At 48.2% G+C, this 16,149-nt stretch overlaps 1 protein-coding gene across 13 annotated transcripts in view; it reads right to left on the bottom strand.

Moving 5' to 3' along the window:
• Positions 1–16,149, bottom strand: part of ppip5k2 (diphosphoinositol pentakisphosphate kinase 2) — a 225,135-nt gene that overhangs the window by 183,025 nt on the left and 25,961 nt on the right. For 12 of the 13 annotated variants that reach the window (XM_038805177.1, XM_038805176.1, XM_038805167.1 and 9 more), the window contains exons 2-4: positions 12,105–12,465; positions 11,613–11,808; positions 9,630–9,720 (exon numbers count right to left, since the gene is read on the bottom strand). In XM_038805177.1, coding sequence (XP_038661105.1) covers positions 9,630–9,720; positions 11,613–11,808; positions 12,105–12,227 — 410 coding nt within the window. In that variant the 5' untranslated portion in view covers positions 12,228–12,465. Of the gene's footprint in view, positions 1–9,629; positions 9,721–11,612; positions 11,809–12,104; positions 12,466–16,149 lie in introns of those variants that run through there. The other variant, XM_038805175.1, reaches the window with a different exon arrangement.

A 16,149-nucleotide genomic window follows, 5' to 3' on the forward strand; every position in this document is an offset into this window, starting at 1 on the left:
AGCAATAAGTGTATTTCCACCTACAGAAGTATATTTATCAAAAGAGTGATGATATCAAAATTACCACATAGAATCCCTACAGTGCAGAAGGCCATTCGGCCCATCGAGTCTGCACCAGTCCCCTACCTAGGCCAACTCCTTCGCCCTATCCCCTGCACATGTTTGGACACTAAGGGATAATTTTTGCATGGCCAATCCACCTAACCTGCACATCTTTGGAACATGGGAGGAAACCCACGCAGACATGAGTGAAAGTAAAAACTCCACAGTGTCACCCAAGGCCGAAATTGAACCGGGGTCCCTGGTGCTGTCAGACAGCAGTGCTAACCACTGTGCCGCCACATGGTGGGAGGATTTCTGAAATTGGGGCATGACTGTGAATATTCAACCATGGATCAGGATTATATTGTATTTTTGTTCAATTACTTATAATTGTGCTGGTTTAGCACAATTAAATAGCTAAATAGTTGGCTTGCAATGCAGAACAATGCCAGCAGCGCGGGTCCAATTCCTGTAACAGCCTCCCCGAACAGGTGCCGGAATGTGGCGACTAGGGGCTTTTCACGGTAACTTCATTGAAGCCTACTTGTGACAATAAGCGATTTTCATTATTATTATTCTGCCTTTGCTAGTCAATCGTTGTATATGACACAAGTCAAATGTATCAAAATGTAAATGTCATCATAGTCCCAGGGGACCACTGACTGGTGGTGATTTAACCGGAGGATCTCCACGCCTCAGAAAAGGTTGAGAAAGCAGGGCCTTCCAGTTGGTGTGGGAATTGAGCTCATGAAGTTAGTGTTGTTCCACATCATCAGCCAGCCAACTGAGCTAACCAACCCCAAACATGTAACAACTACCTCACAAGTAACTGAACTTGAACCACAACCTTTATGAGCTCTGAAATCTGAATTGGATTTTTTGAAAATCATTCCGACAGGATAAATTGCAAAGATTAGTTCTCATGATTAAAAAATGTAATTTGTATATTAAAGTGCCCCAAGACCTGCAGTCACTGGTTTTTGCAATTTAGTATTTCTGTATTGTTCTTGTGTGATTCCATGTTGATTAATTCAAATAATTAATCAATAATAATCAATAGTGATATTAACAGGAAAAACAATAATGTAGATTTGTTTTTGCCATACTTTGGTTTTTCATACTGGCCATTCACAGCTGGTATGTCTACATTATTGTTTTCCCTTTCCAAGCTAGACTTGCTGAAATAAAAGTTGTCTTTGCTGACCAGAAGCCATTTTTCTTACTCTGTTTTATGACCCTTGCACTACAAGCCAGGACAAATAACTTTAAAAATGGGCTAGCCAACTACACAGTGTGGAATCAGGAGATGGAGGTTGCAATGGAGGAAAATTGACAAGGGCTTATGTTTATAGAATCATAGAATCCCAACAGTGCAGGATGCCAACTTCAATGGGGTAAGAACAGATCTGAACTGAATTGGAGTCAAAGGTTGACAAGAAAAACCACAGCTAATCAATGGACCACCTTGGTGATTCGGGCACAGTCGTGGTAAATTCTCTTGAAAGGAAATGGTAGGGCAAACAAATCCAGAATGATAAAGGAGATATAAATTATGATAAAGAAGAAAAAGTATGCTTGCGACAGGTTTAAAGTAGAAAATACAATTGAAAACCAAACTGAATACAGAAGGTTCAGAGCAACGGTGAAGAAGCAAATAAGAGAAGAATAAAATGGAGTGTGAAAAGATATTGGAGGCTAGCATAAAATGGAATCCCAAAGTCTTTGGAAGACGTACAAATAGTAAAAGAAGTAGGGACCAAAAAGAGGATTTACACATGCTGGAGATAGAGGGCATAAATAAAGTACTAAATTAATATTTTGCATCTGTCTTTGCGAAGAAAGAAAATACTACCCGGGCTATGGTAAAAGGTGAGGCAATTCAGACACTAGATGGATAGAAAATTGAAATGATGGTGATAGTGGATAGGTTATCTGTACTCAAAGCGAGGACCAGATAAGATGCATTCAAGGATACGGAGGAAGGACAGTGGAAATTGCAGAGGCACAGAACATGATTTTGCAATCTTCCTTACACTCAGGGTTAGGCCAGAGGACTGGAGAATTGTAAACATCATACGCTAGTTCAGAATAAACTGTACCTATAAGCCCAGCAACTACAAGTCAGTCTTTTTGGCTTTGATGGTGGGAAAACTGAGACAAATTTAATAATCACATAGACAAATACAGCATAATTAAGGAAAGCCAGCATGGATTTCTTCAGGGAAAATCATGTTTAAATAACTCTTTGGAGTTTTTTGAAGCGGTAATAAAGAGGGCTGATGAAAGCATTGATGAAGGCATATGAACTGTGAGAAGGATAGAGACATAGAAAAATTGGTGGAATAGGCAGACAGGTGGGAGATGAAGTTTAATGCAGAAAAGTGGGAGGTGATTCGTTCTGATATTAAGAATATGGAGACATATAAATAAAGGCTACAGTCACAAAGGGAGTGCAGGAGCAGTGGGGCCTGTGCATAAATCATTGCAGTACCCTGGGCTTTATTAATAAGGCAGAGAGTACAAAGCAAGGAGGTTGTGTTGAATTTGTAAAGGTCACCAGTTTGGCCTCAACTAGGGTACTGCATCCAGTTCAGGGTGCCCATGCTAGGAAGGATATGAAGCAGTAAAAAGAGTGCAGAAAAGATTCATGAGAACGGTGCCAGGATTGTGGAACTTCAGTGATAAACGTAGATTGGAGAGGTTAAGACTGTGTTCCTTGGAGAAGAGAAGGTTGAGAAGAAATTTGGTAGACTTAAATGATGAGGTTTCTGGACAGAGTAGATGGGATGAAACTGTGCCCACTCGTGAAAGGATGGAAAATGAGATGGCACAGATTTGAAGTAATTAGTGGAAGAAACAAAAGCTATAAGAGAAACTTTTTTGATGCAGCGAATGATTACCGTTTGGAAAGCATTTCCCGAAAGTGTGGTTGAGGCAGGTTCAATGGAAACATTCAAAAGGTAATTAGACAGGACTTCCGGTGGCGGCGATGTCCGAGTGAGCCGCACATTCGGTGGGCTCTCACTCCGGCCGGCTGGAACAGCTGTTTCCCCGCGATAGCGGGACTACGGAGGCGGCAGAAAGGCTGCCTGGAACAGAGGAGGAGAGCGGGCTGCAGATGATGTAAGTGTGGGAGGCCAGCAGGTGAGGAAGAAGGAGAGAGAGACGGAGGAAAGGAGGAAGCTGACCTGCAGGGTAAGATGGCGGACCCACGGACCTTCCTTCCTCCAGGACAAAGGGAAAAAGAAAAAGTTTGGAGTTGCTGAGGAGGGACATCTTGGACCCACTTCAGATGCCCAAGAGGTAAAATTGAAGGAGCTGGGCGAAGGAAAGTGGCAGCGGAGGCGCTGAGGAGCGGGCTGCGGCATATGGAACAGCGGGATTCCAGAAAGCAGAAGAAGAAGGAGAAAAAGGGACAGAGACAAGGACCGGAAGAAAATTACCTGGGACCTAAGATGGCGGACACACGGAACCCGGACTCAGCAATCCAGCTGGCGCTGGATAACATGCTCCAGGTAATGAAGTCCAGTTTTGAAGCGCTGAAGCGGGACAGCTTGGACCCAATCCAGAAAGCGGTGGATCAGCTGAACCAGAGGCTGGACGCCCAGGATGTTAAAGTTAAGGAGCTGGGAGAAGCGGTGGAGGAGCAGGCGGATGCGCAAACGGTTGCAGCGCTAGAAGTGGACGGCCTGAAAGTGCGGCAGAGAAGACTGCTGGACAGAGTGGAGGAGCTGGAGAATAGAGTCCGCAGGAACAATCTGAGGATGGTCGGCCTCCCAGAGGGGGCGGAGGGAGCTGATGCTGCAGCGTTTGTAGCAGACCTGCTGAAGCAGCTGATGGGGGCCGAAGCCTTTCCGCGACCGCTGGAGCTGGAGGGGGCACACAGGTGCAGGCAAGGCAGGGGCGGCTGGGCGGACCCCCCCGCCCGATGGTGATTAGGTTCCACAGGTTCGTGGACAAGGAGCGGGTGATGCAGTGGGCAAAGAGCGCCAGGAGCAGCACGTGGAATAACAGTGTGCTCCGCATCTATCAGGACCTAAGCCAGGAGGTGGCTCGGCGGCGAGCAGCCTTTAAGAATGTCAAGGAGGTGCTGTTCAAGAAGCACGTGAAGTTTGGTCTGCTGTTCCCAGCTCGGCTATGGGTCACGCACCAGGGTCAACACCACTACTTTTCCGAGCCCGAAGAAGCGATGGATTTTGTGAGGAACCTGGGGATGGTCCCGAAAGGAGGCCCCAAGGACGCGAGTTAGGGCCCGAGGATTTCTGTGGGGAGGAACGCCGAATGTGCCTGGACTGCTGCTCAACGGTTTGCTGGGCCAATGGGGCCAAACGGAACATTTGAGACTCTTTCCTTTGTTCATGGACATTTATGTGCTTTTTCTCTTTTTTCTATGTTTTTTCCCTTTTTTTTTCTGTTTGGGCTTTTTGTGCAGCTCGCGGAAGACACTGGAGCCGGCTTGCCCCAGTGGGTGGGGAGGAGGGCGGGGAAACAAGGGGAATGGGACAGGAAGGCGCCGGAGTGTTGAGTCACCGGGCTAGCAGATTGGCTAGTCAAGGAAGTCAGATGGGGAGGAAAGCTATAGCCAGTAGATGGCAGGGGTGGGGGTATCGGGGGATGGGGTTAGGGGAGGGGGGGGTTGTTCTGCTGACGGGAGAGGGACTTGAAATAGGCACTGGAAAGGAGGTCGAGGGTGGAGGCAGCTATAGGGCGGGCCAGGAAGGGGGCGACGCACGGGTCAGGGGCCGGCCAGAGAAAGGCTATGGCTGACCGGCGGGGTGGGATGTGCCCCCCGACCAGGCTGATCACCTGGAACGTCAAGGGACTGAATGGGCCGGTTAAGAGGGCGCGGGTGTTCGCGCACTTGCGGGCCCTGAGGGCGGACGTAATTATGTTGCAGGAGACACATCTGAAAGTGTCAGACCAGACCAGGCTAAGGAAGGGCTGGATTAGCCAGGTCTTCCACTCGGACTTGGACTCGAAGTCCAGAGGGGTGGCAATCATGATCAACAAGCGTGTGCAATTTGAGGCAGAGGGCATATCCGCAGACAGGGGGGGCAGATACCTGATGGTACGGGGCAGGCTGGAGGGGAGAAGAGTGGTGCTGGTGAATATATATGCCCCGAACTGGGATGACGTAGACTTCATTAAAAGAGTGCTGGGGAAGATCCCGGACTTGGATTCTCGCAGGCTAATAATGGGAGGGGACTTTAACATGGTCCTTGACCCAACTTTGGATCGGTCGTGTCCCAGAACGGGTAGACTCTCAGCAATGGCAAGGGAGCTGAAAGGGTTTATGGAGCAAATGGGGGCAGTGGACCCCTGGAGGGAGGGACAGCCAACAGGAAGGGGCTACTCGTTCTACTCGCACGTCCACAAAGTATATTCCAGGATAGATTTCTTTGTGCTAAGCAGGGACTGTAGGGGGGAGGTAAAGAACACGGAATACTCAGCAATTACCATTTCAGACCATGCCCCGCATTGGGTGGACCTGCAGTTCGGGGGAACGAGTTATCAACGCCCGCAATGGAGGCTAGATGTGGGACTGCTGTCGGAGGAGGGGATCTGCGAGAGGCTTCGGAAATGTATAAAAAATTACCTGCAGGTGAATGACACTGGGGAGGTCTCAGCGGCGACCGTGTGGGAGGCGCTAAAGGCAGTAGTGCGGGGGGAGCTGATTTCAATTGGGGCCCATAGAGCCAAGGCAGACCGGGCAGAGATGGATAGATTGGTCAGGGAAATGGGCCGGATAGATGAAGAGCACGCGGAGTCCCCGGGGGAGGTTTTACTCAGGGAAAGGCAGAGGCTACAGGCGGAACTGGGGGCACTATCCACGAGCAGGGCCGTGGAACAGCTTAGGAAGGCGAGGGGAGTGGTGTACGAGTATGGGGAAAAGGCTAGCAGACTGTTAGCGCAGCAACTTAGGAGGAGGGAGGCGGCCAGGGAAATAGGTAGAGTGAGGGACGAGGGGGGCACAAAGTGGAGGATCCGGCAGAATTGAATAGGGTATTCCGGGACTTCTATCGTAAGCTGTATACTTCGGAGCCGCCAGAAGAACCGGAGGGGATGAAAAGGTTTCTGGATGGGTTAACATTCCCAACAGTTGGGGGGGGGCGAGTGGAAGAGCTGGGGGCCCCGATTAGAGTAGAGGAGGTATTGGGGGGCCTAAAGGCCATGCAGTCGGGGAAGTCCCCGGGGCCGGATGGATACCCAGTAGAGTTTTATAGGAAGTTCTCTGAGCTGGTGGGCCCGGTCTTGGCGAGGGTTTTCAATGAGGCAAGGGACAGAGGGACCCTGCCGCCGACGATGTCACAAGCCACCATATCTCTGATATTAAAGCAGGGTAAAGACCCGGAGGTGTGCGGGTCCTACAGGCCAATTTCCCTGATTAATGTAGATGCCAAGCTCCTGGCAAAGGTACTGGCGGGTAGAATGGAGGACTGTGTACCGGAGGTGATTGGGGAGGATCAAACGGGGTTCGTGAAAGGTAGGCAGCTGGCGGCCAATCTGAGGAGATTGCTCAATGTGATAATGATGCCCCCGGCGGGTAGAGAGGTGGAGGTAGTGGTGGCTATGGACGCCGAGAAGGCCTTTGACCGGGTGGAGTGGGAATATCTATGGGAGGTGCTCGGACGGTTTGGGTTCGGGGAGGGATTGGATCAAATTATTATATCAGGCCCCGAGGGCCAGCGTCAGGACCAACAGAGAAGTGTCGGAGTACTTTAGGTTGTACCGAGGGACCAGGCAGGGCTGCCCGCTCTCCCCGCTGCTGTTTGCGCTGGCCATAGAGCCGCTGGCGATTGCGCTGAGAGCCGCAGAGGGTTGGAAGGGGATGGTGAGGGGCGGGGTTGAACATAGGGTTTCTCTTTACGCAGACGACCTGCTCCTGTACGTGTCGGACCCAGTGGCCGGGATGGGAACTATACTGGGAATGCTGAGGGAGTTCGGCCAGTTCTCAGGATACAAATTAAATACGGTCAAGAGTGAAATGTTTGTGGTACAGGCAAGGGGCCAGGAGAACAGATTGAGGGGGCTACCGTTTAGGTTAGTTGAGGAAAATTTCCGGTATTTGGGAATCCAGGTGGCACGAGACTGGGGCAGGCTGCATAAGTTAAATTTGGCCAGGGTGGTGGAGCAAATGAAGGGAGAGTTTCGGAGATGGGATGCACTCCCGCTGTCGCTGGCAGGGAGGGTGCAGACTGTAAAGATGACAATCCTCCCTCGATTTTTGTTTATTTTTCAGTGCCTCCCGATCTTTATCCCACAGTCCTTCTTCAAAAGAGTTAACGGGCTGATCATGAGCTTTGTCTGGGCGGGAAAGTCTCCGCGGGTGAAGAAGGCAATGTTGGAGAGGAACCGCAGCGAGGGGGGGCTGGCGTTGCCGAGTTTGGTCAATTATTACTGGGCGGCCAACATCGCTATGATAAGGAAGTGGATGGTGGGTACGGGGTCTATTTGGGAGCGAGTGGAGGCGGCTTCGTGCAGGGGCTCCAGTTTGGAAGCCCTGGTCACGGCTCCTCTACCGCTGCCGCCGGCCAAGTACACCACCAGCCCGGTAGTGGTGGCGACCCTGCGGATATGGGGCCAGTGGAGAAGGCATGTGGGGGAGATGGGGGCGTCTGTCTAGGCGCCAATCTGCGACAACCATCGGTTTGCCCCCGGCAGTATGGATGGGGGGTTCAGAGTATGGCGGCGAGCAGGGGCGGGAAGGGTGGGTGATATGTTCCTGGAAGGGAGCTTCGCGAGTTTGAGGAGCTTGGAGGAGAAATTTGGGTTGGTAGGGGGAAATGATTTTAGATACCTACAGCTGCGGGACTTTGTTCATAGACAGGTCCCATCTTTCCCGCGCCTCCCGCCAATGGGGATCCTAGACAGAATAGTCTCTGGGAGGGACGAAGGGGAGGGTAGAGTCTCGGGTATTTATAAGGTGCTCATGAGGGAGGAAGGGTCCCAGACAGAGGAACTGAAACTTAAATGGGAGGAGGAGCTAGGCGGGGAAATGGAGGATGGGCTGTGGGCAGAGGCCCTGAGTAGGGTAAACTCGACTGCGACATGTGCAAGGCTCGGGCTGATCCAATTTAAGGTCGTTCACCGGGCCCATATGACGGTGGCTTGGATGAGCAAATTTTTCGGGATAGAAGACAAATGCGCTAGGTGCGCGGGAGGACCAGCGAACCATGTGCACATGTTTTGGGCATGCCCTGAGCTGAGGGGGTACTGGGAGGGATTTGCGGGGGTCATGTCCCAGGTGCTAAAAACAAGGGTGGTGATGAGTCCAGGGGTGGCAATTTTTGGGGTTTCGGAAGACCCGGGCGTCCAGGGGGAGAAAGCGGCCGATGTGCTGGCCTTTGCTTCCCTGATAGCCCGGCGACGAATATTATTGGCGTGGAGGGACTCAAAGCCCCCGAAGACTGAGTGGTGGCTTGCGGACATGTCAAGTTTCCTGGGATGGAAAAAATTAAGTTCGCCTTGAGGGGATCTGTGCAGGGGTTCACCCGGAGGTGGCAACCATTTATTGACTTCTTTGCGGGAGAGTGAGCGTCAGCAGGGGGGTGGGGGGAGGGGGGGGGGGGGGGGGGTAGAGTAGAGTAGGAGGGAAAATATGGCGGGTAGTACGGGTGGGAGGGGAGCGGGCTTGTGCAATACGGTATGATGGAAGTATTGAAAGTACGTGGATGTTTGCACATTTTTGCCTTTTTTGCTTCCTTTCTGATGATGTCTGTAACTGTTTATAAAGCCAAAAACTACCTCAATAAAATTGTTTATTAAAAAAAAAGGTAATTAGACAGTTATCTGAAAAGAATGAATGTGCAGGGTTATGGGGAGAAGGGATACCTAAGTGAGTTGCTCATTCAGAGCTGGTGCAGACACAATGGGATGAATGGCCTCCTTCTGCACTATAATATTTATGTGATCCCTCAGGCTTTTGCTCAAATTTGAAAAAGGTAATTCAACTCTGATAGGTTGAACCATTGTCTAGGGGTATGCACCAGCCAACTGTTGTTCCCCAGTGGTTAGCATTGCTACCTCACCAGGGACCCAGGTTCAATTGAGGCCTTGGGTGACTGCATGTTTGGAGATTGCACGTTCCCTTCGTGCCTGCATGATTTTCCGCTGGGTGCTTCAGTTTCTTCCAACAATAAAAAGATATGCAGTTTCGGTGGATTGGCCATGCTAAATTGCTCCACAGTGTCCAAAGATGTGCAGGTTAGGTGGATTGGCTATAATCAATGTGAGGGATTACAGGGATAGGGCAGAGGGGGTGGGTCTAGGTAGAGTGCTCTTTCAGAGGGTCAGTGCCGACTCAATGGGCCAAATGGCCTCCCTCTGTACTGTAGAGATTCTACGGATTAATTGGAAAAGGTGCAATGCCTGGACATATTTGCAGAGAGCAAATATGAATTTATGTAGCTTCCAGCAAGAATAAGTAAATCACATTGCGAATCCGACTGATCTTAAATTGGTTGTTGGTGTAATTCTTGACACATTTGGGATTATTCACCAAGTGCTGTCCTATCACAAAATCACATCTAACATTGGATACTATGTTCTGAGTTTTGCTAGCACAGGCTTGGTTGCCTGATACTTACCTGTCTTGAATATTATATTGCATGTTCAAGTCATTAATAACAAATGGCTTCCTGAGCTTTGCATAAGCCACTGCTTTGTCCAATAAAAATCCTTAAAAAGCAAAAAAAAGGACTGGTGAATTCAAGATTTCTAATACCTCGAAACAAATTTCATGTTTTATTTGACTAAAACAAACAAAATTACATGATAGAAAGATATGCCTCAAAATTTGTGATGCACAAAATTCACGCTCCTGACACAGAGCTACAGCCAGTAGAAACAATCCTGGGAATTCAAAGTCTCTCTCTTTACTGCATATGTATTTTTCCATCCATGAATGTATATTTTTTACATTTTTCCAATTAAGGGGCAATTTAGCATTGCCAATCACCTACTCTGCATATCTTTGGGTTATGGGGATGAGACATACACAGACATGTGGAGAATGTGCAAACTCCACATGGCCAGTGAACCGGGGCCGGGATCGAGCCCAGGTCCTCGATGCCGTGAGGCAGCAGTGTTAACCACTGTGCCGTACTGCCCATCCATCCATTAATCTTAATCCATAAAATTAACTCCAAATATATTAGACTCCCCACATTCCCCTAAAAGGGCGGTAGCACAGTTGCTTCACAGCTTGGGTCAATTCCCGCTTGGGTCACTGTCTGTGCGCAGTCTACACGTTCTCCCGGTGTCAGCGTGGGTTTCCTTGGGTGCTCCAGTTTCCTCCCACAAGTCCCAAAAGACGTGCTGTTAGGTAATTTGGACATTCTGAATTCTCCCTCTGTGTACCCGAACAGTTGCCGGAATGTGGCTACTTGGGGCTTTTCATAGTAACTTCATTGCAGTGTTAGGGGCTGGTTTAGCACACTGGGCTAAATAGCTGGCTTTTAAAGTAGACCAAGGCAGGCCACCAGCACGGTTCAATTCCCGTACCAGTCTCCCCAAACAGGCGCCGGAATGTGGCGACTAGGAGCTTTTCACAGTACCTTCATTTGAAGCCTACTTGTGGCAATAAGCGATTTTCATTTCATTTCATTTCATTAATGTCAGCCGACTTGTGACAATAAAGAATACTTACTTTAAAACTTATAAAGGTAAACTTGCTACATTTAATTTCTAAACAAACAATTTTGTAAAGAGAATGGCTTGGAACTGATAACCTTTCGGACATTGCTATACAGGTACAAAATGAAAATAAAAAAGGCTATATACTACAGGCTAGTCGCAGGAGCAGAGATTTAAATGATCAGCTGTAACAAAACACTTATGCCACTGACAGAAACCTGGATCTTTCCTGCTAGAGTAATGGGTGTACATTCAAATGGATACCATATTAACAGGAGCTGCTGCTTTAAATCAGTGTTCTTTAGAAAAATGTATCAAAACTACCTAAATGCCAACTTGTCCCAATAAGCTACTTTCCAATTCATAATTATGTAAACTTAAACCAGACTCAAACTCCAATCTCAGCAACCAGTGTGTAAAAAAAACTGCAGTGCGATAATTGACCTTCGTAAACCTGACTGGAGAGAAGAAAAGAAATAAGTCAAAAACGCTAGTTTGATTGTTATCTGGTAATTCCTTCCAGAACAATGCTTGGGGGTCTGTTAAGTGAAGCAAGACTATCCGAGTTGACCACATGACTGAAATACTGGAAGGCTGCAAATATCAACAACTTTTGGGGAAAAGTTTCAGGTAGTTACTCCTGCCCAGTCTTTTCTATGGATGTTTAACTTATTGTGGTCGATATCCACTTCAGCGAACTCCCTGCTGGGTTTTAGGAATATGTGAACAGCATTCGCAACAATTAAGATAGCAACTACCGGATTTCTGCATTAAACTCCACATGGGCAGGCACTATATGCTGCTGTTGATTTATTCTTTAAAATCAGTAAATGCTGAAAGCCTTAGAAATCACAAAACATGGGCAAATAACCCTAATTGTACCAAGACATTGAATAAAGCGCTCTCAGACATCAAATGCATCACAAAACTGCTACCTTTTGAATGGAAAGAAATGAGGCAGTCACAAAGTGGCCACTGCTCCACTGGTTGATTTAGTATGATGTATTCTTCAAATATTACAGTCGTGATGTACTTGAATCTGCAAAGTCGTCCCAGAATCTCACTCATTGGCTTTGACTTGGATTTCTTGGCCATAGCACAAATTCCAACCACGATCTGTCTTTCTGGTGGCTACAGGACAAAGCAAGGTCACAGTATACATAATTAATCAAAATAACTATGTAACATCTGTTAATAAACTGGGCATTTAAAAAAAACACAGGCAGACACCAAAATGTAATTAATCGAATCATGCTGTAAAACGTAAATACTAGCCTTTACCAAGTGTTGAAATTGACAATTTGCGTCTTAATTTAGTTCTAAATTTAAGCTCAATTATCATATGCAACAGTACATCTTGACTTAAAATATATTGCATAGCATTGATTCCTTATATACTCGGGAATTAATCAGCACTCAACACTCACAGAATCATATTCATCTTGATCAAAATCTTCAAACTCATGAGGTTTCATTTGATGCCGCAGTTCCACATCTTCTGACCCAAGAAATAAATTGGGAGACTCTCTATCCAGGCCATGAGCAGACATAGTTGTTCAGCTCTGTGCTTTCTATCAATAACTAGCAGCCAAATTGCTAGCTGTGGAAACAACACCTTCTGTGCAAATAAACTAAGTTGCTCAAGCCTGATTGCTTGGTGGGTGGTTAACTGCCAAATGCACTTAAAAGTCATAATTGAAAGTGTACATATTTAGTCCGTGTACATTGTTAAAGCTTCCAGTACATCCTCGAGCATGGATATTGGACAGCAAGGTTACATTCTTCCATCTAAAAATAGAAAGGGCAAAATTGCACATGAGTATTAAGTAAACAAATTTGCCATCATTAGATAGATTCTCAAGAACAAAATGGCTTTGACTTGGATTTCTTGGCCATGGCACAAATTCCAACCACAATCTGTCTTTCTGGCGGCAACAGGAAAAAGCAAGGTCACAGCCATTTAATTTAATAATAATGAAGTTACTGTGAAAAGCCCCCAGTCGCTACATTCCGGCGCCTGTTCGGGTACACTAAGGGAGAATTCAGAATGTCCAAATTACCTAACAGCACGTCTTTCGGGACTTGCCGGGAATCAAACCTGGGACCCTGGCGCTGTGAAGCAACAGTGCTAACCACTGTGTTGCCATGCCGCCCTATTGTATGGCTTAAACCAAGAAACTAAAATGTTTGTAGTAAGAACAGCACAGCTAAAGTATCATTTTTTTTAAAAATATATATTTTTATTCTCCATTCTCACATTCTCTTCAGAATTTACAGCCCACCAACAAACAGTATAAACGGTAACAAATACAATGTCAATCCCCCTACCAACAACAACGATCCCAAACTCCCACAACCCCCCACACAACGGCCCACCTGACAATATAAGCATCAAAATAAAACTAAACCTCCCACAGAGGAAAAAAGAAAAAGGAATCAGGAATCGCCCCTGGTCACTGTTGACATATATAGTCCACACCCTCAACTCCCCCCGAATATTCAATGCCATCCAATCCCCGAAAGAGTACCGTGAATTAAACCCATGAATTGTAGACAACCCCCTCCCCCCTCCCAGACTCCTCCCCTCCACTTCCTCTTGTAAACTCCTCCCCCCCAACCTCGGTTCCTTCCCCCAACTTTTCACCCCGGCTAGACTCACCAAAAATTGGTTCTTTTTCTTTTTGAAAGTATCTGTAGAGTACTAATATGGTTACGTTTTATCAATACAACCGAAAATGGATTCATCTCCAAATAAAAAAAGTGTCAAATCCTTCACCCGTGAATCATTTCATTCAAAATCACTTAAAAAAAGCTAAATATATAATGAACCATTTAATAGTTTAATTGGTAACACTAATTAGTTTCTTAGTAAGTGTCCCGATTTCTGTTTCCAATATAAAAGAATCTTCAAAACGCACACTTTCGCCTTAGAAAATATTTTGAACAGCCTCGCCAAACCAAAGTAATGGACAGAAACTTGCTATTTTAGCCTTGGGCATACCAGCATTATGGGAGGAGTCTGATCAGAGTTAATGGAACCTTCAAACAGTATAATGTTCAAGTGTTTTTGGATTAGGTAGTGAGTTTAAACTAGATTCTCTGACTGGCAGTGCTGGCTTATCCCTGAAGGATTAAAGCGACCATAAATAGAGGTGGTCTTGCGTAAGAACACAAAGTATGCAAGCATGAAGTAGGTCTTGGAGTGCAAGCTTGGGAACTTGGTGAATGGGTGAAGTCAGTAGAGTGAGGCAGGAGGTGTTGTCTACGTAGGTAACTACCTTACCTTTGAGTTTAAAAGAACAGGGAAGGCGGTGGGCCAGTTTTAAAGGGCAGGGAGGGTGGCGGGCTGGTCTATTAGAGCGGGCAGGGTGTTGTCCAGTCTAATAGAGCGGGCGGGGGGGGGGCAGTGGGCCAGTTTTAAAGAGCGGGGAGGGCGACGGTCCGGTTTAATAGAGCGGGGAAAGCGGCGGGCCGGTTTTAAAGAGCGGGGAGGGGCGGGCTGGTTTAATAGAGCGGGGAGAGCGGCGGGCCGGTTTTAAAGAGCGGGGAGGGCGGGCTGGTTTAATAGAGCGGGGAGAGTGGCGGGCCGGTTTAATAGAGCGGGGAGAGCGGCGGGCCGGTTTTAAAGAGCGGGGAGGGCGGACTGGTTTAATAGAGCGGGGACAGTGGCGGGCAGGTTTTAAAGAGCGGGGAGGGCGGGCTGGTTTAATAGAGCGGGGAGAGTGGCGGGCCGGTTTAATAGAGCGGGGAGAGCGGCGGGCCGGTTTAATAGAGCGGGGAGAGCGGCGGGCCGGTTTAATAGAGCGGGGAGGGCGGATGGCCGGTTTAATAGAGCGGGGAGGGCAGTGGGCCAGTTTGAAAGAGCGGGGAGGGCGGCGGCGGGCCGCTTTAATAGAGGGGGAGGGCGGCGGGCCGGTTTAATAGAGCAGGGAGGGCGACGGGCCAGTTTAATAGAGCGGGGAGGGCGGCGGGCCAGTTTAATAGAGCGGGGTGGGTGGCGGGGCGGTTTAATAGAGCAGGGAGGGCGGCGGGGCGGTTTAATAGAGTGGGGAGGGCGGCGGGCCAGTTTAATAGAGCGGGGAGAGCAGCCGGTTTTAAAGAGCGTGGAGGGCGGCCGGTTTTAAAGAGCGGGGAGGGCGGCCGGTTTTAAAGAGCGGGGAGGGCGGCCGGTTTTAAAGAGCGGGGAAAGCGGCCAGTTTTAAACAGCGGGGAGCGCGACCAGTTTTAAAGAGCGGGGAGGGCGGCCGGTTTTAAAGAGCAGGGAGGGCGGCCGGTTTTAAAGAGCAGGGAGGGCGGCCGGTTTTAAAGAGCGAGGAGGGCGGCCAGTTTTAAAGAGCGGGGAGGGCGGCCAGTTTTAAACAGCGGGGAGCGCGGCCAGTTTTAAAGAGCGAGGAGGGCGGCCGGTTTTAAAGAGCGGGGAGGGCGGCCGGTTTTAAAGAGCGGGGAGGGCGGCCAGTTTTAAAGAGCAGGGAGGGCGGCGGGCCGGTTTTAAACAGCGGGGAGGGCGGCGGGCCGGTTTTAAAGAGCGGGGAGGGCGGCGGCAGGCCGGTTTAAAAGAGCGGGGTGTGCGCCGGGCCTGTTTTAAAGAGCAGGGAGGGGGGCGGCCCGGTTGCAAAGAGCAGGAAGGGAGGCGGACGGGTTTCAAAGAGCAGGGCAAGTAATATAAAAATGGGCAGTGCCATGTGAGTGTCCCTTTAAGTCTTATCACATGGCTTCAGTGATGTCATTTTGTGGGTAGAGTGAACTGTGGTTGTGAGGTTTTTGGTTTCATTTTCATTTTTACTGCTGTAAACTATAGACAGGAGAAAGAAGTCTTTTGGACTATTTCTCTCTATTTTCAGTTTAAAACCATTTCCAGACGTAAACAGGTTGTGGATACCGGCTTTAGTAACTTAAAGAAATATTCAGGGAAAGCCAGTCTCATTCAAGTGAGAATGCAGTGCTGGGCCACGCCCTTGAAAAAAGGTTTTTATTTGGTTTATTGGATTTTGTTTTGAATTGGAACAGTTTAGGAGTAATACATTGAGTGTTATACATAGATTACTGTAGCTGGATAGTGTCTGGGAAGACTGAATCTCACCTGAGGGGAAGGCTCACCTTAGCCAAATTCAACAGAAAGGTTGTAGGTCAGGTGAACTTCAGAATATACTTTGCAGTTTCTAAGCCCTGGCCTATAACAGCAAGAGTTTCTTTAAATAAATAAAAAGGAAGAGAGAGACCAAAAGTGTGCATAGGTCCCTTACAGGTGAGTTTTTTTAAAGTGTGGGTAGTGACCCACAGGTGGTCATAGAGGTGTCGGAGGGGCACAGAGCAATTGGGCACCCCATTTCACGGCGGTACCCATCACGGGAGAAGCTCTGAATGGCGCTCTCCATGTACGTGCTTCTGGTGCCAAATCACGGATCAGAGCCGCTTCCATTTTCCAGCTGCTGGCAAGAGGATTGTGAAGATGCATAATTTTCTCAATAGAAA

Source organism: Scyliorhinus canicula, chromosome 8 (genome assembly GCF_902713615.1).
Source record: "Scyliorhinus canicula chromosome 8, sScyCan1.1, whole genome shotgun sequence".
NCBI lineage: Eukaryota > Metazoa > Chordata > Chondrichthyes > Carcharhiniformes > Scyliorhinidae > Scyliorhinus > Scyliorhinus canicula.